The following is a 26,409-nucleotide window of genomic DNA, read 5'->3' on the forward strand; positions in this document are numbered from 1 at the left end:
ACGGAGAAATTGCCTGTGCTGGGGCACGATTGGAGCATGAAAATATGCGTCTTTCAGGTCGATGATTGTAAACCAATCGTTCTGCCTGATGCCTTGCAGCATGCACACTGTACATAGCATTTGGATCTTGAAATCCTTGAGGTGTGTGTTCAGAGGTCTTAAATCCAGTATGGGGCAAAATCCGCCAACTTTCTTTGCTCAATGGCAGCCTTCTTCAGGAGAACCCAGACCTCCTGGCATAGGGCCAGAGCCTTGTTTGGGCCCTTGACTAAGGTGAATTTGACTCCCTGGAACCTCGGTGGTCGACGTCTGAATTGAATGTTGTAGCCCTGTGACAGGGTTGATACTACCCAGGGGTCTGACGTAAGCGCTTCCCAGCACCTGAGCTACAGGATGGTGAGCGGTATAGTCATTGTCTACTAGTTCGCCCCTTATAATTTCTGGAGGGGCGACGGCCTGAAGTCTGGCCTCGCTGTGCCAAGCAAGGGGGCTGGGTGGGGGTTGGCTGATGAAACCTTTCTGGGCATTGTGCTCTCGACTGGGAAATCCCCTGTGGTATGTACTGAACTGTATTTGTTGCCCTAGAGGGTCTCTGTCTAGCGGGGTGTTCATGACGTAGACTAGCAAACAGTTGTCTGGCCTGTGTAATCTGTAGGCTGCGCTTCAGGGCTTGCTGTGCAGCCTGGCCAAACAGTTCCCCAGGAATAACAGGGAGAGCATGGAGGGCTCTCCTGCAGGGTTCCACAAACTAAATCACAGGGACAAAAAACAATCACCTGTTTTGATCACCCCCTTCAGGATGCGTTGTGTAGCCTCTTGTACTACAACGAGTCAATTATGAGAATTAAACAATAGCAATATTGCGAAATGATCCCTCTATGATAACTATCCACTGTGATGCAATATGGTGCAGTTAAGAGCGAACACGCTCACACTGTAGCCAATAATTAAATAAATTCACAAACTAAATCACGGGGACGAAAGCAATCACCCGTTTCAATCAACCCCAATCATGGGCGTTGTGTAGGCTGTCCTACCGACAATGAAGTTAAATAATCACAAAAAAGGCTAACTGCAGTCTTTGGAATACGAAAGTTGGTAGCTCCAACCCTACTTCATGTTACAAGTCTACCAGCAGTGCCTGAACTCCTGAAACCTGCTTACCAACATGAGAAGATAACAAGAGGTCATTTCCGGGGTGAACGTGCCTTTAGTACCGGGGCAAAAGGTACACGTCACAAGGGTCACAGGTGACTTTGTTGATATAAACACTTGACCTGTACGTACACATGATGGACATCCAGGTGCTAAAAGCACCGCCTCTGGCAGTCAGTAGAAATTAAATAGAACATGAATATTCCACACGTCTTAATTCGATTTGTGTTTACTTCGAGTATGACTTTAGCCGGATTAAGGTACTCAATAATCGCTGTTTACATGCTAGTTTCTTATTCAGAGTATTGTCTTAATTGGGTTAATATCAGATTATTCTTGTCCATGTAAACATACTGATTACATTCATTTTTGCATAGACAACATGCTCACTAATTTTTGTATTCCTAGTGGCGTAGATGCTGCCTCACAACTACAGGGTCCAAGTTCGATCGTGAGCTCGGGATTGGCTATCTGTGCAGCATTTCTGTGCATGCCCTTGTGGTGTCCTGCAAAGAAGGATGACCAATTGATCGGTTTTTCGAAATTAATCGGCACAGATAACCGATTGCTGGTACGTACGGTACGTGTGTACTTTGCTGATGACGAAACTTGCGTCACGCGTACTATACGCTGTTCTTAGCATATGTGTAAAACGTTTAACATATTTTCTACTTTAGACACACCTGCCTTAAGATTTGTTACCACACTCTTCCCACTAGCCAAATCTGAAGAGCCAACCTTAGGTTTTTTTTGCAGGCTGTTGGCTTCTGTTGGCTACCTCTTCATCCTCAAAATCACTGTCCTGGTGTCCCTTGCAGTTCTTGAGTGGAGAGTTAGACTTACCTGCCTTTATTACCCCTCTCTTCCCACTAGCACTGGCTTGCTGATATGAGAGGCCAAATCTGAAGAGTCAACCTTAGGTTTTTTTGCAACCTGTTTGCTGCTGCTGCTGGCTCCTACCTCATCCTCATAGTCACTCTCCCAGTGTCGATTGTGGATAAGATTTGTTGTACCAGTGTTCCTGCGGGTGCTACCATGCTGAATTGAGAAGGTGCTAGAGGAACATAATTCTCTATCCCTATTGCTGGGTTTATCAGGGATAGAGTTCGCATCACCAGCTCCTATCATATCAGAGTCAACCTCCTCTTCAGAATCCTCATTCTGAGACGGCGATGATCTTCCAGAAGCTCCACAGCTGCTGGAAGACGACAATGAGCTTCCAGGACAGCCACACAAATAGCATGCGAAAGGGTCATCCTCACCGTACACTGTGTTGCAAATGAGGCATTCTGTATGAAGGAAATCAATTGTAGCATATTATGAACTTTAAGTAGAGATTATTTGACACAATTATTTGATGCATTTAGGATTTAGTTTGAAGGCCTACGTCAAACATTATAGCAATAAAAGATATACAACATACATGGGCGGTGCCAGTATCCAATTCCTTCAAGCTCTTCTTCCTCATCCACCGAAACTGCTGGCTGGTCCTTCACCAAACCAACAGTCCAGCCTCAAAAAAAGACACTTCTCGCTGTCCACTGCATTGAAGCTGAGGCTTGCTACATGAAAGAAATAATAAAGTTAGACAATTGAAGATGAAGCACAATAACAACCCAAAGCACAAATCCAAGTTATCAAAGGAATGGCTTCAGAAGAAGATAACATTTTTTTTCGGAATGGCCCAGTCAGAGCCCAGATCTAGCCCATATCCATCCCCTCACAATTTGATCTATCGGGAGCATTTATGCAAGGAAGAACAGAATAAAATCGCCAAATCAAGATGTGCTAAATTGGTAGACTCTTACACAAAAAAAGCTGAGTGCTGTATCACAAGCAAAAGGTGCTTTAACTAAGTATTAGTTAAGGGGTGTGCACACTGGCAAGTTTTTTTCTTTTTCTTCTTAAAAATATTTAAGTTTTTTTTTTTTTTTAGTTAAATTCTGTTGGTTACAAACTATCGGATCAACATCAGATCAATAAAGGTGATCTGATATGATAACTAGCATTTCGTGAGTGTGTCGTTCGTGTCAGGAAAGAACGCGTCTTTATATCGCAGATCAAGGCCCGTTGCAGTACAGTACAGGTGAGGTGGTTGGAAGTGGTGTTCCTGAAGTGTTTATGTACTGCCTCTAGTTTCTTAATCAGAGTATTGTCTTAATCTGGTCAATATCGGATTATTATTGTCCATGTAAACGTACTGAGTGTGTGTGTGTGTGCGTGTGTGTGTGTGTGTGTGACGCTGGAGTCAGCAGGTGCCGGTTGTGTAGGAGTCAGTAAGTGCCTGGTAGATCCTTCTCTGACCTTGCCAGGGAGAGAGAAAGAGGACAGAGCCGCTGTGTGTGTGTGTGTGTGTGTGTGTGTGTGTGAGGCAGTGACGGAGCAGTCCCAGTTTCTGCACTGCAGCTCTCTCTCGGATGGTCTTGAAGGAAATGGAGCTGCAATAGCGGTGAAATAAATCTGGCAACGTGCCAGAGGGAGTGAGACAGAAAGTAAGACAGAAGTGAAGGAGTGAGACAGAAAGTAAGACGGAGCGAAGGAGAATGAGATCGGATGTCAGCAGCATGTGTGTGCTGCAGTGACCCGGCACTGTGAGTATTCTTTATAATCTGATAGAATCATCTCTGTTTTGGTGTGATCATAGAGTATATGTGTGCCATGTATGTACAGTGTGTGTGTATGGGACGTGTGTGTGTGTGTGTGTGTGTGTGTGTGTGTGTGCGTGAGTGGTCCTGTGTGGTGTTTTTGCTCACGTTGAGAGCTGATGAGTTTTAAACGAGGTTCTTCGTGGATCTGTGTTATATCAGGAGACAGCAGTGCTCTAAATATGTCATGGCTGAATATGTAACAGACACAACCTGCTTCTGCAGAAGACTTCAGATGAGGTAATGATGTGGTTTTGGGTCTGTGAGCATCCATACATGCTGTATTAACATGAGCTCTGTGTGTGTGTGTGTATGTGTGTGTGTGTGAGTGTGTGTGTACACTCATCATTTGAGTAGTGTCTAGTCCATGGAGATCTCAGCAAGATGAGATATTGATCCATTCTGCAGCACTGCTTTAAATCCAGCACGCTGTCAGTCACACACACTTGACTAAGACGAGGCAGGTGGATAATCAGTGGAGTGACAGATTAACTAAGAATTCAGATTATTAATCATTCATGAAGCGCACTGACTTTGCTGTGATGTGCATGTTTCTGCACACTGCAGTATTTTTAGGTTTAGACACTCAGGACAGACTGTAGCTTTAACCTCTGGTCAGGTCCATTCAGGTAATCCCAGCTCAAAGCTCTCAAAGTGTGTGTGTGTGTGTGTGTGTGTGTGTGTGTGTGTGTGTGTGAGTGTGTGTGTGTGAGTGTGTGAGAGAGAGAGGCAGTGTGTCTCTGTGTGTATTTGTGTATGTCTTTCTGTGTCTCTGTGTAGTGTATGTCTGTCCCTGTTTCTAGGTGTTTCTCTGTGTATGTGTGTATGTATCTGTGTATGTGTCTCTGTCTGTATCTGTGTGTGTGTGTGTGTGTGTGTGTGTGTGTGTGTCTGTGTCTGTCTGTGTCTGTATCTGTGTGTGTGTCTGTATCTGTGTATGTGTGTGTGTCTGTGTGTGTCTGTATCTGTGTCTGCATCTGTGTGTGTATGTATCTGTGTATGTGTCTGTGTCTGTATCTGTGTGTGTGTGTGTGTGTGTGTGTGTCTGTGTCTGTCTGTGTCTGTATCTGTGTGTATGTCTGTGTCTGTATCTGTGTGTGTGTGTCTGTGTCTGTCTGTGTGTGTCTGTGTCTCTGTCTGTGTCTGTATCTGTGTGTGTGTGTCTGTGTCTGTATCTGTGCGTGTCTGTATCTGTGTGTGTGTCTGTATCTGTGTGTGTGTCTGTGTCTGTGTGTCTGTATCTGTATGTATGTGTGTCTGTGACTATCTGTTTGTGTCTGTGTATGTGTTTCTGTATCTGTGTGTCTGTATCTGTGTCTGTATCTGTGTGTGTCTGTATCTGTATCTGTGCGTGTCTGTGTCTGTATCTGTGTGTGTATGTATCTGTGTGTGTCTGTGTCTGTATCTGTATCTGTGCATGTCTGTGTCTGTATCTGTGTTTGTATGTATCTGTGTGTGTGTCTGTGTGTGTGTGTGTGTGTGTGTGTGTGTGTGTGTGTGTGTGTGTGTGTGTGTGTGTGTCTGTGTCTGTATCTGTGCGTGTCTGTGTCTGTATCTGTGTGTGTATGTATCTGTGTGTGTGTCTGTATCTGAGTGTGTGTGTGGGCCGGATCTGTGTATGTCTATATCTGTGTCTGTAACTGTGAGTACGTATCTGTGTGTGACTGTGTCTACGTGTATCTGTGTCTGTGTATGTCTGTGTCTGTGGGTGTCTATGCATGTCTGTGTGTGTCTGTGTATGTCTATATTTGTCTGTTTCTGTCTGTGTTTGTGTCTGTGCGTGTTTATGCATGTCTGTGTGTGTCCGTGTCTGTGCGTGTCTGTGCATGTCTGTGTGTGTGTGTCTGTGTATGTCTATATTTGTCTGTTTCTATCTGTGTTTGTCTACCAATGTCTCTGTCTACTGTATGTCTGTCCCCGTTTCTGTGTCTGTATCTGTGTATATGTGTATATCTGTGTGTGTGTGTCTGTGCATGTCTGTGTGTACTGTATGCCTGTCCCTGTTTCTGTGTGTGTATCTGTGTATATCTGTGTGTGTGTGTGTCTGTGCATGTCTGTGTGTACTGTATGCCTGTCCCTGTTTCTGTGTCTGTATCTGTGTATATCTGTGTGTGTGTGTCTGTGTGTGTCTGTGCATGTCTGTGTGTACTGTATGTCTGTGTTATTCCTTACCTACAAATTCCATATTCATACATTTACGAATGGTTAAAGATTAAACCTAATTTTATCAAATTTTATCCACATCTCATTTCGAGAGTGACATGGCCGGTTTATGATGAGTGTTTTATGCTGACTAGCATACGTACGTGTAAAGATGAACCATTTCAGGAGAAGAAACTGCTGATCCTCAGAAGAGTAAACACAATGTTCAGATGAAGTAAAACCGTTTCCTGACCAATCATATGCTTTGAATAGGACGGTTAGTGTGTATTTGAGATATTGCACTAATAAGAATTTCCTCCTGTCGGACAGACAGACTGATGGACAGACCAAAAATCTTAGAAGACAGAAAAGGGGACTTGAGTTCACTTCTGTATGACAACCATGAAGGAAGAAAAACTTTCAGGCATTTGACCTTGCTGTAACCTGTTTGGATCAATTCCAAAATTGAATCGGTTCATCTGCTGGTTTCAATCAGAATTCCAAATAAATCCAACAAGCATCCAAACATTCGTTCTTGAGATTTCACGCTAATGAGGATCTCGGACGGGGAGCACGGGGGTTTAGTGGTTAGCCTCGCACCTCCAGGGTTAGGGGTTGGATTCCCACCACCGCCCTGCGTGCACAGAGTTTGCATCTTCTCCCTGTGCTTCGGGGGTTTCCTCCGGGTACTCCGGTTTCCTCCCCCAGTCCAAAAACATGCGTTGTAAGCTGATTGGCGTCTCTAAATTGTCCGAAGTGCCTGAATGGATGTGTGAGTGTGTGTCCGATTGTACCCTGCAATGAGTTGTCACCCCATCCAGGGTGTCCCCCTCCTTGTCCCCAGAGTCCCCTGGGATAGGCTCCACGTTCCCTGCGACCCTGTGTAGCCTCTGCTATAACATAAATGATAAACAGGAACTCGGTTGTATTGTGTACATTAAATGTAACTATAAACTGATAAAAATTATGATGTGTTCTTTAATAAATTTAAATTTGTAACAGGTGGGAAATGCTGTGGTATATACTTTAGGATGTGCTGTTATAGGAAAGTAATCAACTTCAGAGTTGTGACTCACCATTACGTCACTGATTATTTTCCTATTGCAGAATACCCTCATGTGTGTTATTCCTTACCTGTGCTTTCAGCTACTGTAACCTTGCCTACGCATTGGTTGTGAAATTATAGCAAGATGTACTTCACCCCTAATTTTATCACAGAGTAACAAACTCGCCCTTACATTAATGAATCTGTCCCCAGTACAGCCGTCTATAGGCCTCTCTCACTACCTCCACACTTCCCCTCTGTCTTTTTTCTCTCTCCCTCAGGTGTGTTGGGATCACGTTGGGATGAGATGGGTGATGGGCAGGTGGTGGGGGAGGGGTGCAGCCCCTACACCTTCTTTGACAGATTTGTGCAGGCGTCGACGTGCAGGGAGACCCTGCGGGCGTTTCAGGAGCTCTGCTCTGAGCTCCACCTGCAGCCAGGAGACAATCCACTCTTCTACAAGACCCTGAGGTCCAGACTGCACTACTGGAGAGCCAAAGCTCTGTGGGCCAAGCTGGACAAACGAGCCAGCCAGAAAGAGTACCAGAGAGGCCATGCTTGTTCTAACACTACAGTAAACAACCACGCACACACTAAACTGGACAAAATGTTTAAAGAAAAGTTGTAAAATTATGATGTTATGTAAAATTCACATAAGCAAAGATAACATTAATGTGTAGAGTCAGTGTGCTTTATGTGTGTGTGTGTGGATTAGAGATGTGTGTTTTCTGTGATTGTTAGTGTCTGATAATAGGCGCAGGACCGTGTGGGCTTCGCACGGCTATCGAGTTGAGTTTTCTGGGTGCGAGGGTGGTGCTGGTGGAAAAGAGGGACACTTTCTCCCGGAACAACGTCCTCCATCTGTGGCCGTGTACCATCCAGGATCTGCGTGGCCTCGGAGCCAAGAAGCTCTATGGAAAGTTCTGTGCAGGGGCCATCGATCATATTAGTGAGTGAAGCCTATGAACACTATCTGTTGTTCCATTATTACTGACTGTGTGTTTTTATCTGTGTGTGGGTGTGTTTGTTTCACTGTGAGCTGATGTGATACAATCGCATAAAGCACAGATTCCCTACACAAGTAAAAATGCAAACTCTTAAAGTAAAGCCACAATCATTTCACTCATGTTAAAGTACAAACTCGTGCATTTACTCAAAGTACGAAGGTAAAAGTGCATAACAACGTCACAGACGAAATCAAAAATATGAAAGTCTGCACCTGAAATTCAGTTTGGTCTCTAACAGCAAATTAGCAGCCTTTTGATGAGGAACGTGAGTAAACTTTAACTTCCACTACATTGCTAATCATTCCACAATAACCAGCTAGATACAGCTGACAATATATAAAAGTCACCATAATAAATTATATCTTAGAAAAATATCTCGCATATAGATAGGTTTATCTACGTCTATCTATCTATCTATCTATCTATCTATCTATCTATCTATCTATCTATCTATATTCCTGTTTACTCCCTGGTTCTGTTCTATATTAGCATGTGGTTTTCAAACTTGCATTGTGAAGTTTCCTGTTCACTAGATTGCCATATCTGTGTCTCGGCTGTTTCACTATCTCGTTTCACTACTTTCTGAACGCCCCAGTGTTTTGATGATTAGTACCATTACTGTGTTTGACGATTCCTTGGTTAATGTCCTAAATTTTAGATTGTGTTTTAATTAACTCTTTGCATGGATCATTACTGGTCTACTGAGTCTGTTACATCAATTGTGAAAGGTCCTAGTCCGTTTCTATTAGCAGATGCTTTTGCTCATTTCAAGCATTTATATAGTTCTTGAAAGACGCATAAGCTTGAATATTTTTTTTTTAAATAAATGTCTAGAAATAGCCCTAATAATCTATCTCATTATAAGAAATGTCAGATAATCCTGCCTAATATTCAAGGTTTAAATGTTTGCAGTGTAATACCTAGCTGTCTCAGTGCAAACTATATATATATATATATATATAAAAAAATGATCTGAGAACAGATGGATTTTTGTAGCAGTAGATGTTACAGGTCACTGTGCTTTTTTTTTAGACATTATTTTTGAATATCAGGCGCTCAATCCAACCTCAATAGATCGTTCACACTGCAAAAAACAAACAAACGATATTTCGATAATTATATCTTATCTCGGCCGGAAGATAAATTGAATAAAGAAAAAGTTATTTAAAATTTCTCATTATGAAATAAATGATTATATAACAAATATAAGGCCATTAAGTCTGTTTTTTAAAGATATATTTACATTATACATTTCAAGCTTAAAATTCTTATTCTATTAGCAGATAATTTTGTTTCTTTCTAGAAATAAATGCTTCAATGTAGCAAAATGATCGACCAATAGAAGAAGACAATTTTAAGCTTGAAATGAGGAAAAAACAATCTAGAAAAAGGCTTAATAATCTTAGATTTATTTACAAACAATCGAATACACCCTGGAAGTAACGCCGGTCCATCACAGGACACTGTTTGAAGTCGGATGCGAAAAGGAAATCTCCTTCTGTCTTCCAAAAACATGTAAATTATAGAGTAATCAATCCGGTCTAAGTCTAAAGGCCATTGTTAATTGGTAGAGCAAGCATCACATTGCACACAACACTCTCTTTCGCCATTTCTTTACAATGTTTTTTGGAAAACTGCGATTGAGTAAGTAGAAAGTAGAAAGTACGAAAAAGGCGAAAGTACAGTGTATACTTCAGTTTGTTCCTCTGCATAAGACTGAATACAGTCATATTTGTGTGTAAAGGTATTCGTCAGCTGCAGCTCATCCTGCTGAAGGTGGCTCTGCTCCTGGGTGTGGAGGTTCATGTGAATGTGGAGTTCAGGAGTCTGAGGGAGCCTCCGGAGAACCAAGCGCACCAAAGTAAGATCACAGCTAATAAATGTTTTGTTCTCGTTTCCATTTTAGAGTTGAGCTGTACTGTTCATGGAGAGTAAATATTTAAATCATCTTGACCTCTGATTCCATGCCCACGGCTTACAGAGCTGGCAACCGGCTTCAGAACGTTTGGATTTGATTGACTATTCACACTTCTGTGTGTACACACTTCCATTCATCAGCGAATGAGCGAGATATAGTCACATATCATTTTAAAAAATGTTCACTGTATCATGTCGGGAAGCAGTGGCTCATAAATGTGGCTTTGTTGTTTGCACTTTTAGCCTCTTCCTGTGAAATTAGGCTATTACCTGGCCACAGTTAGTGATGATAAGTATCAGACTCCCTAATAAAAGCTAGAAGCCTGCCCTGTGAGATTGCATTACATTGGCAATTCCACCTACATACAGTTTGTCACAGCAACAGCGTGCAACATGGTTTCCTCAGCTCGGTTACTTAACCATATTTAATGCAACGAAGCTGTTGTGAAGCTTAATTCCACAGTTATTCACTGAGATTTTACATTTACATCACCCAGTGTCTTCTCCGTCCTTCCGCTTTCATGGCACACTCTTAGCTTGGGCTGTCTTCTCACTCTCAGATGTCCTGTCCAAAGACCAACTGATGTGTGTCTCTACAGTATCTACAAAGTTACTTGTAAATAACCAGTATGAGAGTGAAAAAGGATTTGTACAGAAAACGTACCACACTGAAAAGCAAAAGCTTCATTGCACTGTTCTTATGTTGTTTGATCTCTTCAGCAGGGGATTTTTTTTTTTTTTTTTAAATGCTGATTTTATGTCGGAACGGAATATAATTCATGTCCTATCACTGCATTTCACTTTCATCCGCGTGGTGAAGTCGTGCTACGCTGAAAAGCAACAACATATCAGAACTACCTCTGAAACTGAGCTATGCAGCAATGCAATGAAGAGTGTTTTCTGCACGTCATTGAGGAAGAGTAATGCTGTATATGTATTGTACATTATATCCTTTTCTAGTTGAAGCTACATTTCCTCAATTCACCAGAAAGGGAAGCAAAGGCTACAACTACTGCGTAATTATTACATACACGGGACCAGATTGACGTCGCTGACTCACTGTGTGACTCTCGTCATTGTGGCTTTTATTAGATAGTTCCTAATCCTCATTTAGCACAAACACATTTGGAAAAAGTGACCTTAATCATTCACTTAAGTCTGTGATAGCATGGGATAGCATGATGTGGCAACTATTTGATCCTACATTCTTAAAAAAGAGTGAATAGTTCTAGGTCTGGCCTTCTAAACAGAGCTCTGTTGTAGGATTCTACTTAAAAAACCTTAAGAATTCCCCCAGAGGGACAAACCAGTGGATCATCAGGAACTCAACAATGCTATATAGAACCATAGAGCTGGAAAAGAGGTTGTAAAGATAATAAACTTTAGCCCTGATTGATAGGCTCTTGGACCTGTGTTCTGTGCAGGTATTGGCTGGAGTGCTGAGGTCCATCCCCCTGCACATCCAGTGAGTGAACTGCAGTTCAATGTGGTTGTTGGAGCAGACGGCAGGAGGAACACCTTACCAGGTAATAACTTGCATTTACCTAGCCATATGGCTGTTATTCATATAGGCTGACAAACTAACAACATGTGGCCATTGTTTAAATTGTACAGTTCATAATTGTATACTTAAAGCTCATAATCGTGTACCTACATTCCATAATCATCCATAATTACATATTACATATACTCGTAGTCATTAATCATCTAGAATCATATACTTACAGTTCATAATGTCCATGATAATCCATCTACAGTCAATAATTGCATAAGTTCAGTTCATAATAATCCATAAACGTATTGCATATACTTATAGTCATTAATCATCCAGAATTGTATACCAGCAGTCCGTAATCATGTGTCACGGGTTCAAGCCCCCGGCACCTCCAAGCCTTCAAGGCCCTTAACCCCTTAACTCTCTGCTCCAGGAGTGCTGATGGCTGGATCTGTGCTCTGACCCCAACTTACTAACAAAAGATAGAAGAAACGATATAGTGTATATAGTATATTTCCATAGCTGTATAGCTCTTGTCAATAATAGTCCATATTCACATATACAGTTATGTGCATCCCAGTGCTTAGGGTCAGTATCCTGTTGAAAGGTCCACTTTTGGTTCAACTTTCGTATAGATGGCCTGACATTATCTTCAAGCACTCTTTGATATGATGCAGAATTCATAGCTGAATCAATGCATGCAAGCTGTCCAGTCCCTGAGGCAGCAAAGCAACCCCAATCCATAACATTTCCACCACCGTGCTTCACAGTTGGTATGAGGTGCTTCTCCTGAAAAGCTGTCTTTGGTCTGCACCAAACATGTCTGCTGTTACTGTGGCCAAACAACTCCATCTTTGATTCGTCTGTCCAGGGCACATTATTCCAAAAGCCCTGGTCTTTGCCTATATGCTCATTGGCAAACTGTAGTCTTGCTCTAATGTTCTTTTTAGACCGCAAAGGCTTTTTTCCTGGCATGCCTCCAATGCAGGTCTGGGACGGCCAGTCCTGGACAACTTGGCAGGTTTCAAAGAGGATTAATTGTATACCTATCCATAATAACATGTCTACAGTCCCTAATTGAATACCTATAGTCCATAAACATATACATACAGTCAATATTCATCTATAATTGTATATTTACAGACAATAGACATCAATATACAGCCATATACCTACAGTCTGTAATCATCCATAATCATAGACATAATCATTCTATACACAGTCAATAATTGTATACCTACACTGCACCATCATCCATAATTAATCCATAATTGTCTATAATAGTATGCTCCAAACCCTGTAATTGACCATAATCTTATACCTACAGTCCATGAACATTTTTAATCATATATTTTCAGTCCGTAATGGTCCACATTTGTATACCTACAGTCCATAATCATAAGTAAATGAAGTTCTTCAGGCAATAACGTGCCTTTTTGTTCAAGAGGACAATCTGCATATATACTAAAATATGACCAAGAACATAAGGCAGGATCACCTGAATATTTCTGTCTTTCGAAAGATGTCACATTGCATACAGACGGAAATGGGTTTAATCATATTTGTGGTCACGTTGGATGTGTACAAAGGCTTATATCCACTTTGGTTTCTGCCAGACATCATACGCTTTTAAGTGTGTTTAGTCTGCAGCCTTGACAAATCTGTGACTGTATGACGAAACATATTTCTCGCACATTCAGCTGCATTTCACAACCCAAGGTTGAAATCACAGTTCCTCAATTCGGACTTGTTTTTTTTTTTTATTCTGCACTTCTCTTAAGCATAGTATACTGCTCCCTTTTCCTTTTTATGCTTTTCTATTTGGTGCCATTTGGTATTTAGTGCTGTCTCTTGTTTATTTGATGAAGGGAAAGCTCAGTCTTGCTGTTTGTCCATTAGGATTTCGTAGGAAAGAGTTCCGGGGAAAGCTGGCCATCGCCATTACTGCAAATTTCATCAACCGTAACACCACAGCAGAGGCCAAGGTGGAGGAGATCAGCGGCGTGGCCTTTATTTTCAACCAGAGGTTCTTCCAGGAGCTGCGTAGTGCCACCGGTATTGAAAAATACAATATTTACCATAACATTAAACAAAGTAGTATTCTCTGCTAACATTTATTGGTGTTATAATATTCAAAATGTTGTGAAAGTGCAGCACTGAAATGTCTTGTTATTATTTAAAAGATTATAAGATTTACATTCGATATTATACTGATGTTATTACATTCAATTTTATACCGATATTACTTACATATAATAGCGAGTGCAAGTGGAAGTAAAGAGTAGATAAGGTTAAATCTAGGACCTTAAAGGTTGCTTTAGTTTGTCCTTCTGGGGGAACCCTTAAAATTATTTGGAGAACCATACTACAGTCCAACAAAGGGTTTCTAGGTTGGTTACAAAGAGAACCCCATTAAGAATCCAAGAACATTTTGTTAGCTAAAAGAGTAGAGTTGTAACATGCTTAGAAAAAAAGTGCCATGTAGAACCCTGAAGTGTTTTTTGGTTTATATTTTTGGGGGAACCATTAAAGGATCTATCTATCACCCAATGAGAAAGGGTTTCCCTATCAGAGATGATCACAATTTGAACAATTTTAGGACGTTTAGAACACCTAACCATACAAAAACCCTCAAGAAACCCTTATGTCTGAGAATTCTGCCATCTAATACCTTTTTGGACAAACCCTGAAATGTTCTATGTAGAACCTTATAATGAAGGGATTCCTTACTAGAGCAAGTCGCAAACTAAACACTTTCAAAGAACCATTTTGTTTAAAAGTGTCATCTTCAACAAGTACACATATTTAACATAAAAAGTTATGTAGCTGCACAGAAATCTTATGTGTTCTTTGGTTTGTCGCTCCGGGGGAACCCATAAAGGTGCTATGTAGAACCCTACGACAGAGCTATAAGAGCAAGTTACAAAGTAAATCTTTTCAAGAATCCTTAACCATGCTAAGAACTTGTGCTGAAACTTTTTCGTCTAAAAGTATAATCTTTAAAATGTAGGCTCTAAGAAATAAGACGCCACATGGGACGCTTAACCATTCTTTGGTTTGTCCGTCTGGGGGAACCCATACAATTTCTTTCAGTTCGTTCAGGATTTCGCGGAGGTTTTTTTGTGATTTTTTTGCGGAAAACTACTCGAATTGGTGACATTGAAATTGCGATTGTATGAGATCATCACTTTCACAGTGATGTTTGTTGGTAAACGAGACCTTTTAGCTGTACTCATGTTCGACGCACGTGAATTGAAGTGGGCTTTAGCTGAACGTGCGTTGTGATGATGTCACATGACTCGTCTTGGCCCAAATCTGTGGAAAATCTACAGTAATTCTGAAAACTTGCAAGATCCTCTGAATGTTGTGGAGATTGCTTGATTTTGCGTTCATTACTGCGATCGCAAAATCCTGGAGGGACTGTTATGTAGCACCCTAGAACAGAGCAAGTTACAAGGTAAGCACTTTCAGGAAGCCAAGAACCAGAGATATGAGGAACCCTTTTGTCTGAGAGTTTCATTTTTAACAGATATGTACGCTATTTCAAAAAATCAGGACTATTTTGAAGCATTTTTATCCATTTGGTTTGTCTGTGCTTTAGAATGGGTGGTTATCAGTAATATGTCTCTCTCACAGGTATTGACCTGGAGAACATCGTCTACTATAAGGATGACACTCATTACTTTGTCATGACAGCTAAGAAGCAGAGTCTGCTGGAGAAAGGAGTCATACTGCATGTGAGTTCTCATCTAATGTGTGTGTGTGTGTGTGTGTGTGTGAGAGAGAGAGAGTGGGAGTGCATTCATGAATGTTTACACCTGTGCTATTTATTTTCCTTCAGGATTATGCAGACACAGAGGTTTTGCTCTCCAGGGACAACGTAGACCAGAATGCATTGCTGGCGTACGCACGGGAGGCAGCGGATTTCTCCACCAATCACCAGCTGCCGACTCTCGACTTTGCCATGAACCACTACGGGCAGCCGGATGTGGCTATGTTCGACTTCACGTGCATGTACGCGACGGAAAACGCAGCGCTCGTACGGCAGCGCAGGGGACATCGGCTGCTGGTGGCGTTGGTGGGAGACAGTCTGCTGGAGGTGAGATAAACAAACACTCCACTCTCTCTGCTCAGTTATGGTCATGCCTCCAACACTACAACTATGACATATTTACATGTGCAACCCAAGGTAAGGGCAGCTGCAAACAACTGCTCTTTATTTATGGGTTATAGGTTACAATAACATACTCAATCATAACTCCTGTGGATTGTAATGGCTGCTTGTGATGGTTTTTCCAACGGAAAGCAGTTTATGAAGGTGCATTTTATGAACTAATGCCAAAATATGAAACATGTTGAAATATGTTCAGTACGTTTATTTATTTACTTATTTATTTATTGGGTGGCTGTGGCTGAGGTGGTAGAGCGGGTCGTCCACTTATCGTAGGGTTGGCGGTTCGATTCCCTTCCCACGTGACTCCACATGCCGAAGTGTCCTTGGGCAAGACACTAAACCCCAAGTTGCTCCCGATGGCAAGTGAGCGCCTTGCATGGCAGCTCTGCTACCATTAGTGTGTGAGTGTGTGTGTGAATGGGTGAATGAGACCCAGTGTAAAGCGCTTTATAGAACCACAAATCTTAAAAACAAAAAGCGCTATATAAGTGCAGACCAATGTTTAACAAGTTTGATTGCTCGTTGTCTACGTTTTCTAAATATATACTCTGTGTATACTGCTTATTTCTGCGTAGCCGTTCTGGCCGATGGGGACAGGCATTGCGCGTGGTTTCCTGGCTGCTATGGACACGGCGTGGATGGTTCGGAGTTGGGGAATGAGGCTTGAACCTTTAGACGTGTTGGCTGAGAGGTTCGAGTTTTTAATCTGCCTGAATGCTTTAACAGGTGCACTGTATATCTATGCTGGTAATGAATGATGACTTTCCTGTTCGCTCTGTTAGGGAGAGTGTGTATCGGCTGCTTCCTCAGACCACACCAGAGAACGTCAGTAAGAACTACAGTCAGTACAGCCTGGACCCTGGCACACGCTACCCAAACCTCAACACACAGGCTATTAATGCATCTCAGGTGGGTTTTATACACACACACACATTACAGTACCAATATAGTTCATCAATATAGTTCTATATCTGCCTGCTTCAGACCGTCTCTTTTTCCTTCCTCTCTATTACTTATCACATTTCATGTTTTCCCATTTCGTTATATAATTAATGAGCTTTAAAAATAGCAAGAAAACAACAGTCTAATATATCAGGGTTTGTTCTTTTTTATGAGGAAGGGACAAAAAAACGTATTCAATTCAAACATTATAGATTTTTTTCTTTTGTATCACATGACACGTCACATTTTTTTTCTCCATGACGTCTGGGGATAAAGTGGAGAGGAAGATGAGACGTGTATATGAGAGGATGTCATAAGCTGTTGTTTTACCTCCACTCACACATGCATGGGGAAAAAGCAGAAGACATTTTGAAATGAGAGAAAGTCACTGCTCATGATTCATACTGATGATTCATGTACAACATGACCAGGGACAACAGGTTGTCTTTGATGTCGTTCATATGATGAGAATGATGATGATGATGATGAAGATGGCATTATGTAGGTCTGCCACCTCATAGACACAGATGAAGGGCCACTGTTGGGAGTCGTCATAGGACCTTCTCCATCATCGAGACTTCCACACCAAGGTGAGCAATGACCTTGTATACATACACAAATGACCTGTGTGTATACACACACACACACACACACACACACACACACACACACACACACACACACACACACACACACAGATGCTTTTTTTTAATTAAGTACATGTGTGTGTATATACAGTATAATGTCATTGAAATTCCATTTCGTTTTAGTTCATTTTAATGTGGATTTTTGTTTGTTTTTTTTTGTTTGTTTGTTTTAATTTAGATTAGTTTTAAATTTTAGTTCTGTTCTGATTTTAGTTCTTGTGTACATATGTTTTGTGTCTTAAATACATGCTATATCAGAGCCTTATTCTCTTTCTACCTCTGGAAGCACACAAGCATTTTGTGGAAAAATGGAAACTAACTAAGACGTGAATTCCCCACACACACACACACACACACACACACACACACACACACACACACACACACACACACACACACTCCCATTCAGGAAAACACACAGATTCAAGTATTGCATGTTTATCAGGACATCCAGTAACCACTGTATGGTTTATGGGGACTTACTTTTCCTCACTTTTCCTCATTTTTGCCACATTCAGAAGCAATATTCTAGTTTTTATTTTGTTCCTGTTTGTTTTTTTTATTTAATTATGTACCACATTGCTGTAAATTCTCAAATTTGATTGGTCAGAAGGTGTTGATTAATATTCTATAACTGCAGCTCTGACAGTATTTCCGGCTAGAGGTTTATATTAATGCGCTTGGTTTAATACGTTATCGTTTCTATAGTAACAGCAGAATTATTCAGAAGGACTCAGGATTCAGACTGACGCACAACATGATTGGATTAATGTAATTGTCGATAAAGTTGCTAAGTTTTCCATGAGGAGATGTTTATTTAAGATTTTATGGAAGGAGTCTCCAGTGTCGGTGCTTTGTAACAGTCAGTAAGTTTTCCATCACAAGAAAGTGTGGTTTCTCGGTAACATTTTTTTTTTATCTTATTACCTTCAAGGCAGAGCAAAAAGAGAAGCTTGTGAGAGCTTGTGTTCCACACTAAATATAAGATAAAAATAACAAAATAGAAATAATAAAAATGTAATAAAATAAACCATTCTGTACCATTCTTTATTAAATCCATCCATCCAGCCATCCAGTATCCATAGAGCTTATCCTACAGTTGGGTGCGAGGGAGCCTGGAGCATATACCAGGGAACAAGGTGAGGGACATTCTGGACGGGGCGCCAACCCATCGCGGGGCGCAATCGCACACAAATTCACACACTATGGACAATTTATTGATGACAATCAGCCTACAATGCATGTCTTTGGACTGGGGGAGGAAGCCGGAAGACCCGGAGGAAACTCACGAAGCACCAGGGGGTGGGGGTTCGAATCCTGCCTCCACGCAGTGTGCAGCGAGCCACTAAGCCACTGTGCCCCTCCTTTATTAAATAAAAACTATAATTGTTATCAAATTGCTGTGTTGTAAGCCAGGACATGTTGTTATAGGAGTAACTCGGACTCACATCTGGATGCATCACACCACCCCATCGTAGACTATTTTCCTTTAACAGCACACTGGTATTTCAGTTTACGAAGATGTTTTTCTACTTTTATTATTTGCTTTAGTTAACTATAATTACCCCGATGTGCACACAGACTCCACAGCTCGTTCGAGTAAGCTGCTGAGTTGGTGCCAAGATCAGACGCAGGGCTACAGGAGTGTGTGCGTGACGGACCTCACCACATCCTGGAAGAGCGGCCTGGCACTCTGCGCTCTCCTACACAGATACAGACCTGACCTCATGTGAGTTGGTCCTTATACATGTCTTTGTCTATAAACCTTTCCATGGATTTTGAACTTCCAGATTCAGATGTTTTCGGGTTCGGTATTTGCTGTTGTAGTGATTTCGACTCTCTGGATGAGAGCGAGGCTGAACTGAACAACCAGTTGGCCCTGGACGTAGCTGAGAGGGAGTTGGGGATCTCGCCCATCATGACAGGCCAGGAGATGAGTGAGCTGGACGAGAGCGACTCGCTCTGCATGGTCATGTACCTCAGCCAGCTTCACGATCTCCTCAAAGACACAGCGCCACCCAGTGGTGAGGAGAATCAACATGACATCACCAGTCAAAAGGATAAAACATGCTGTCTGCTTTGGTTATATGTATTTCTGTCTCTCAGTCGTCACTGAAAATTGAAAGGAACGGTGATCCTATGAAGTCAACTCCATAAATATTGGCATGCAAAAATTAATACATAACATGCATTGAGTCATATCTTCAGCTTAAACATACAGTATTAAACAGCTCTGTGCCTCTTCCTGTTGTAGAGGTAAATGATTTTGTTAGAGAAAAGCGAAAATGTTTGAATCATGAATCTTTAGCCAGATGTTTGAGTGCACCCCGTGAATCATTGAGCCTAATGTTTATTTCGATATTCTCTTGAAGCGTGCTAATAATTCTGTGATTGTGTGTGGCTTTAACTGTCTATTCTGTTCTTTCAGAGAGTCTGAGTGCTGAGGAGAGAGCAGCTTTGATGTCTAGTACCAAGTCTCCACTGTCTTTACTCAACAAGCTTGGACAGAGTTTGTCCCGTAAACGTAACCCCAAGGTAGTTTACACACACACACACACACACACACACACACACACACACACACACGCACACACACACACACACACACACACACACAAACACACATGCAGGCACGTACCAAGTAATGAACAAAGACCTGTGTAACACACATGTATCTGTAGGATAAGAAAGAGAAGGCTGCTGATGGAGTTGGAAAGAGAAGAAGGACAAGTCAAGCTGGACAGTCGGATGACGTGAGTTATTTTTTATTGCACTGTTTATTGTTTATTATTATTATTATGTTGTTGTTCTTGTTGTTGTTGTTGTTGTTTTGGTGGTGAATTAAAACATTTCATCACAACAGGAAGAGGTTTCACCAGATCGGCATGAGGACCACGTCCCAGCAGTGAGCCCTGGATCAGAATCGAGCATGGCAACTGTTGCCGGTGGCAACCAAAGCCGAGTCAAATCAATGGCATCCCGGCTGTTGGCCAAGTTTGAAGAAAACGCCTCCCCACCTTCAGTCACTGCGATACGGAGACAGGTGTGTGTGTGTGTGTGTGTGTGTGTGTGTGTGTGTGTGTGTTTGGGCTATGTGGCTAAGGCATGTTTTGGGTGTTTGTGTGCATGGCCCGATGTGTGATTACCTCACTATCCTGTTGTTTGTGTCCACGTGTATTGCTGTAATGGGTGTGTTTGAATATTGAGCAAACATGCCTCTGATGAGTCCTGCAGTATGTGGATCATTTCTTGTTGAGTCCTGAAGCACCGCAGTTGAAGTAAATGCTATGGGTGTGTGTTTATTTATTTTTAAAAAATTATTCCAGTTGGGGTTAAACGGTAAAGCAGACCTAGCCATAGACGACCATAAGAAAGTGAGCAGAACACAGACAGAAACACAGACATGAGACTTAAGAACTGATTTTTGGGATCTTGCTGTTACTTGGTATTGGATTGAAAAGAGGGGGGGTGCAGTGGCTTAGTGTTTAGCATGTTTGTCCCGCACTTCTGGGGTTGGGGTTCGAATCCCACCTAGTCATGCAGTTTGCATGAGGAGAGATCTACTTTCTCACGAAACTAACTGCAAGAGCTGGCTATCATGTGACTTTGTCGCATTGTTGTATGTCAACAGGAAAAAAGGAACTATAAGCTATTAGATATAACTGTGGAGGATATTTTGATCAGAGAGATGTTGGGATTGTCTGTTCTGCAAAGAGAACTGGAGGTACAGTGAAAAAACCACAGCGATACTGTGCACCGGCAGTTATCATGTTATATTTGTCTTAACTTTTGCTGTTCCTAACAACGATTTGCGTATGACATGCCAAAAGGATTCTTATAGAAACAAGATTACTGTGCTGACATTTTGACCTTACCATTCCACACAAATGATAAACGATGATAAACTGGATTCAGGGATCTGCTGCGCATGATAGCAGGTGAATTTGATTTCCTCTCTGTCTCTCAATGGCTGGTTCTCATCACTGTTCTCACTGAAAATATCATAGCATCCTCGGGAGTGTGTAGCAGATGGTCACTGAGCTGAGGGGATGTAGTCGCTGAGCCCCAATAATGCTGACCGAACAATTTTAGTTGACGATATTTATTTTCATTTGCTTGCAATTGGAATAAATGCATTAATAATTCATAAGTCATCATTAAGTCCTCTGGGGAAATACTGGGTGTGAGACAAAATCGGGACGCCACTCACACACACACACACACACCCACCAACACTCACTCACATGTTCACACCCACGATCTGTAGCTCTTATTCTTGCATTCTTGTCTGTTTGGTCTCTTGGGGTCAGTGTGGCTCCATGCCCAATCTGGAGCAAATCACACCTGCTGCTTCTCTACCTGAACCTCCAGCTGAGCCTGTGGCTCCAGCTTCTGTTCCTGCATGGAGACAGGTACACACCGAACCAAACTCTTAGACCAGGGTTCTCCGATTCTGGTCCTGGAAGAAATGAGTCTGGCTAAGTGTTCGCGAGTCCGCCTCTCCAGCACCAGAATCGTGGAACATCCTGTATCTAGATCATAACTAGTGAAAGTCAGTGTTGTGATTCTTAGAAATGAGAAATGTGGTTATTATAAATGATTACTATAGTGCGGGGATGTTGCCTGACAAAAGACTTTAATGGGGCACATGCCTCCAAACCAACAGATTGTTTTTGAAACAAATTATTTATGTGTTTAAGTCATTTAGACCTAATCCTTTTTTTTTTTTTTTTTTTTTTTTTTTTTACTGTGACATCACTTAATTTTCACTCACAGAATGATGCAACATCGCCCTGGTAGCCTTGAGCTTAATCTTGAACCTGCTAACACTGATAGTTACCTAGCTAATGTTAGGCAAGTTAAATCATTTTCCTGTTTTGTTTTGTTTTGTTTTGTTTTAAACAAGTTTCATACAAAACTACTCTATGCTAGGTACACGTCCATCTGGTTCCGCTAGCTAATGAATGTTAGCCCAATGGATCTTATGCTTTGATCTAACTAAATAGTGAGCAGGCTAGGACTGATTTACTAAAACCAACTATTTATCAACAATCAAGAAAAAAACTTGCCATAAATTGTCCATAAATCAAATTGTGTGCTTCTCTTCACGCTAGAAAAAATGAATATCCTAGCAAGTGGAAATACCTGGGATGTAGTCAAATTTATGTAATATTTCCTATTAAATATAAGATTATTAAACTTATTTCAAGCCATTTGTACTCATTTCAAGCTTGAAATAGTCTTGGTCTATTGATCTATTGATTTATTTCTAGAAAGAAGCAAAATGATCTGCTTAGAATAAGAAAACTACAAACTTGAAATGAGTAATAATGTCTAGAAATGGGTTTAATGATCTTATATTTGGTTTATCGCAAACTTTTCAAGCTATTTTCACTTGCTAAGATGACTTTCTTTTGCAGTGCATGAACTCTTCGTGTTGTTTGTGTGTGAAGCTTTGCCTTTTCTTATGTTGATTCAGTGTTACTGCACCACTGACTGGCCAGGAATGGGTGCACTGTTTGTTATTATAAGAAGGCAGGGACTAGGACAGCTAACGTGGCTATCAAACAGCATTTTGTTTGTTACTCAAAAACGAAATCGGTATGTATTTTTAGTGAAATAATTTTCCCGTTTGTTTACTCCAGTAAAATGTTTGCCTCAGTATACTGGTTCAGGCCACACCCCTGCTATAGGGTCTTTCTAGGATGGCGTTTTCTTTCTTGATCGTGTATGTCGATGTGCTCTATGTAGAAAAAGCGCACGCAGCAGCAGGAGCTGATGAGTTTTCGCTATAAGGAGATGATCAGAGCGCACTCTGGCAGGAGCGAGCAGGTGAAGACATCAGTGCTGTAGTGTAGTTTATTATTATTTCTAGACTAGTGGCCTCTCGCATTCTATTCCCATCCCAAACAAAAGAAAATAACTGCCGTGTGAGTTGGTTTTAAAGTAGGAACCTAGAATGTGTTTGTGTGGTGTGATACCTTGGTTTATGATCAGTTTAAGTGTTAATCAGTTAGAAATGGCAGAACAATGTGCTCCTGTGTGTGACGATCTCTATTACTGACCTGTTTTTTTTTTCCAGCCAGTGTGAAAGAGCTGTGTGTGTATGGTTATACGTTTGTGGGGGGGGGGCCTGGAGTGTTTTATATTCCTATAAATACTGCACTGTGTATTTATTAGTAACCCCAGGTCAGTGGACATGTGATCCGTGTGTTTAACTGAAATCCTTCACAAAACAAATTTTTGTTACTAGTAAACTGTAGAACCACAAAGTAATTAATCAGTGTGTTCAAGAATACACCAATGTTTTCTGACCTCATCTCGGTCCTCCGCATCTGTACCGAATGTCTGATTGCCCCAGAATGTTATTTCTCTTTCCCTGTACTGAATAAAGAACAAAAAAAAAGGATCTGTTAACTCTCTGTGAACGTTTACGTGTGTGATATATAAGGCAAATTCAAAACCACAACTGTTATATTCTAATAATAAACGGTATTAGTATGCCACAGACATGAGAGAATGTCTTATCAAAGCAGTTATTGTCCTTTCAGTAAATCCATTCATCACCAGTAATTGCTTTACACTGGTCAGGGTTGTGGTGGAGCTGGAGCTTATCCCACGACCATTGAGAGCCAGGCAGGAATACACACTCAATGGGACTCAACACACATCAGTAATTTAGCGTAGCCAATCTACCTAATTGCATGTTTTTGGAAAGTGTGAGAAAACTGGAGAACCCAGAGGAAACCCACTAGGAACGTTCCAGTAATCTGTGCTCAGGAGGGACCAGGGACAGTTTTCCACATTTCTTTCTCTGGTTGTTACACCAACTTGTCCGCCATGCAAATATAAATAAAACTAAACAAATAGCTTGGACACTGCTCGTCCAGAGCACCGCCCCTGGTTGTCTGCAGAGAGGTTTGCAGAAACAAACGAGGACACTTATATACCAACTTTCATTTTGGGTAACTAGTCATTAAAAGTTCCATTTTTTATTTAATTATTTTTCAAGGATTTCAATTTGTTTGCATTTATGTTTTCAGAATCGCAGTAAATTTAACGATTAAGCGTGTGGAAACAATAAATTCTTCCCTTTTAAAAGTAATCCCATCTTTGAAAGGATGAATTATACAGATAGTCATATAGATTTGTTTAATGGCGACTCAGACTTCTCTGACTAGTAAGTTTCAAGTGGGTTTCCCTTCTTTCTCTCAGAATTGTCCATAATGACGACACGCTCACACGCTACAGATGCAAATACTGCACATTCTTTTTACTTTTTTATATGAATACAGAGCAGTTTATTATGGGAATCCATTAACCATGTTTCATTTTCATCTGGATTTTCCCTCTGTGTGTCTGTCACTGGCAGAAGTACATTAAGATGTACACAGGGGGAGTGAGCTCGTTGGCTGAGCAGATAGCCAATCAGCTGCAGAGTCAGCAACACGAACCCAAAGCCCTTCTTGACAAAAAGGAGCTGGTAAGCTCTTACCTGTAGAGCTGGCTTCACAATGTATCTAATGTGCCTAATCTAATGTGTCTAATCCAATGCCTGTGTCTGACCCAGTAACCAACACTTTACAAGATTGGTCACCAGCTTGTCTCACCCTTTGTGTGTGTGTGTGTGTGTGTGTGTGTGTGTGTGTGTGTGTGTGTGTGTGTGTGTGTGTGTGTGTGTGTGTTATATAATAATAATAATAATAATAATAATAATAATAATACAGTATATATCCACACTTTGAGTCCCTAATGGTTGTATTTTGTTTTAGAACTGTGTTTGAGTAATGTTCTTCCCCAAAGTCTGATTTGTGCAAAGGTTCTTTTTTGTTTGTTTGTTTGTTTGTTTGTTTTTTACATAAGTTACTTTGTGTGTTTCTTCCATTTTAATTTTAGACATATGTAGACTTTGTCATTAGGTCCCTCATTAAGCACATTAAGATAAATGAACACAATAGTTTTAACAATGAGATTCTGATTCTTAGAGGTACTGTAAAATCGTGGGATGTTTTTGGTTTTTTATGGGGGGGGGGGGGGGGGGGGGCAAAAAAAAGGAAAAACAAAGAAACTAATCATAACATCTATTTCTTGATTGCTGAATCAGAAGTCCATTTTTCTATCCATGCTCCGCCTTTGTGAGAGTCTGTTCCAAAACATTATATCTAGATGAACTGCCTCTGCACCTCATCATGCTCCTAATCTTTCATCTTTAACACAAAAAGGGAAACAGGCCATGAACGTGTGCCCATTTCAACCAATGTTTTTCACTCTGAGGCACATTCAGATTCATTCTTACAGTATGTCCTAACACTATGGTAACTGCTCTTTACTTCCTGACATGCAGGGTTCTCGGCAGAGAGAGTTCCCAGTCAATATCGGCGGCAGTGATGTGTGTTATTTCTGCTCCCGGCGCGTCTATGTGATGGAAAGACTGAGTGCTGAGGGCAAGTTCTTCCACAGGAGCTGCTTCCAGTGTGCCCACTGCAGCTCTACACTACGCCTCTCCAACTACGCCTATGATGAGCTCCAAGGTGTGTGTCATACAACAAGAACAAAGGGGGACCCTTAAAATGTTTGGGAATGTGATTTCAATGACATTACAAAGCACTTTACACTGTTTCTCATTCACCCATTCACACATACACTCAAACACACACACACACTCACATACATGCAAGGCGCTAGTCTGCCATCGGGAGCAACTTGGGGTCTTGCCCAAGGAAACTTCGGCATATGGAGGCATGTGGGCCGGGGATCGAAGCGTCAACCCTGTGATCAATGGACAACCCACTTTACTATAAGATATAACATAATATACCATACTGTCAGTATGAATGTGTGTGTGTGGTGCTCTGTGATGGACTGGTTTCCCATCTAGGGCCTGGCACCTATTGCTTCCACGATAGGCTGGGATAAAGTGCTTAGTGAAGATGAATGAATAAAAGTCTTAGAGTAGTATGACCAATTCCATTGTTACAGTGCTGCTTGAAAATTTGTGATTTATCTTGTGAAGTCCTAAAAGTAGAGGAAAATGATGCAATATTACATTTCTGTGAGTGGCAAAAGTATGTGAACCTTTGCTTTCAGTATCTGGTGTGATCCTCTTGTGCAGCAATAACTGCGTCTAAATGTTTGCGGTAACTGTTGATCGGTCCTGCACGTCGGCTTGGAGGAATTTTAGCCCGTTCCTCAGTACAGAACAACTTCTTTTTGGGATGTTGGTGGGTTTCCTCACATCAA

General features: G+C 41.3%; 1 protein-coding gene across 13 annotated transcripts in view; it reads left to right on the forward strand.

Moving 5' to 3' along the window:
* The first annotated feature begins 3,184 nt into the window (after positions 1-3,184).
* Positions 3,185-26,409, forward strand: part of mical3b (microtubule associated monooxygenase, calponin and LIM domain containing 3b) — a 39,323-nt gene continuing 16,098 nt past the window's right edge. The window contains exons 1-18 of one of the 13 annotated variants that reach the window (XM_053688083.1): positions 3,394-3,746; positions 7,269-7,561; positions 7,729-7,936; positions 9,739-9,855; positions 11,336-11,437; positions 13,306-13,461; positions 15,043-15,143; positions 15,248-15,505; positions 16,156-16,271; positions 16,363-16,489; positions 17,028-17,112; positions 18,751-18,898; positions 18,997-19,193; positions 19,598-19,704; positions 19,851-19,922; positions 20,033-20,212; positions 24,542-24,652; positions 25,514-25,700. In XM_053688083.1, the coding sequence (XP_053544058.1) occupies positions 7,295-7,561; positions 7,729-7,936; positions 9,739-9,855; positions 11,336-11,437; positions 13,306-13,461; positions 15,043-15,143; positions 15,248-15,505; positions 16,156-16,271; positions 16,363-16,489; positions 17,028-17,112; positions 18,751-18,898; positions 18,997-19,193; positions 19,598-19,704; positions 19,851-19,922; positions 20,033-20,212; positions 24,542-24,652; positions 25,514-25,700 (2,539 nt within the window). In that variant the 5' untranslated portion in view covers positions 3,394-3,746; positions 7,269-7,294. The other 12 variants (XM_053688084.1, XM_053688082.1, XM_053688086.1 and 9 more) reach the window with 12 other exon arrangements.

The sequence above is a fragment of the Ictalurus punctatus genome, chromosome 19 (genome assembly GCF_001660625.3).
Source record: "Ictalurus punctatus breed USDA103 chromosome 19, Coco_2.0, whole genome shotgun sequence".
Lineage (NCBI taxonomy): Eukaryota > Metazoa > Chordata > Actinopteri > Siluriformes > Ictaluridae > Ictalurus > Ictalurus punctatus.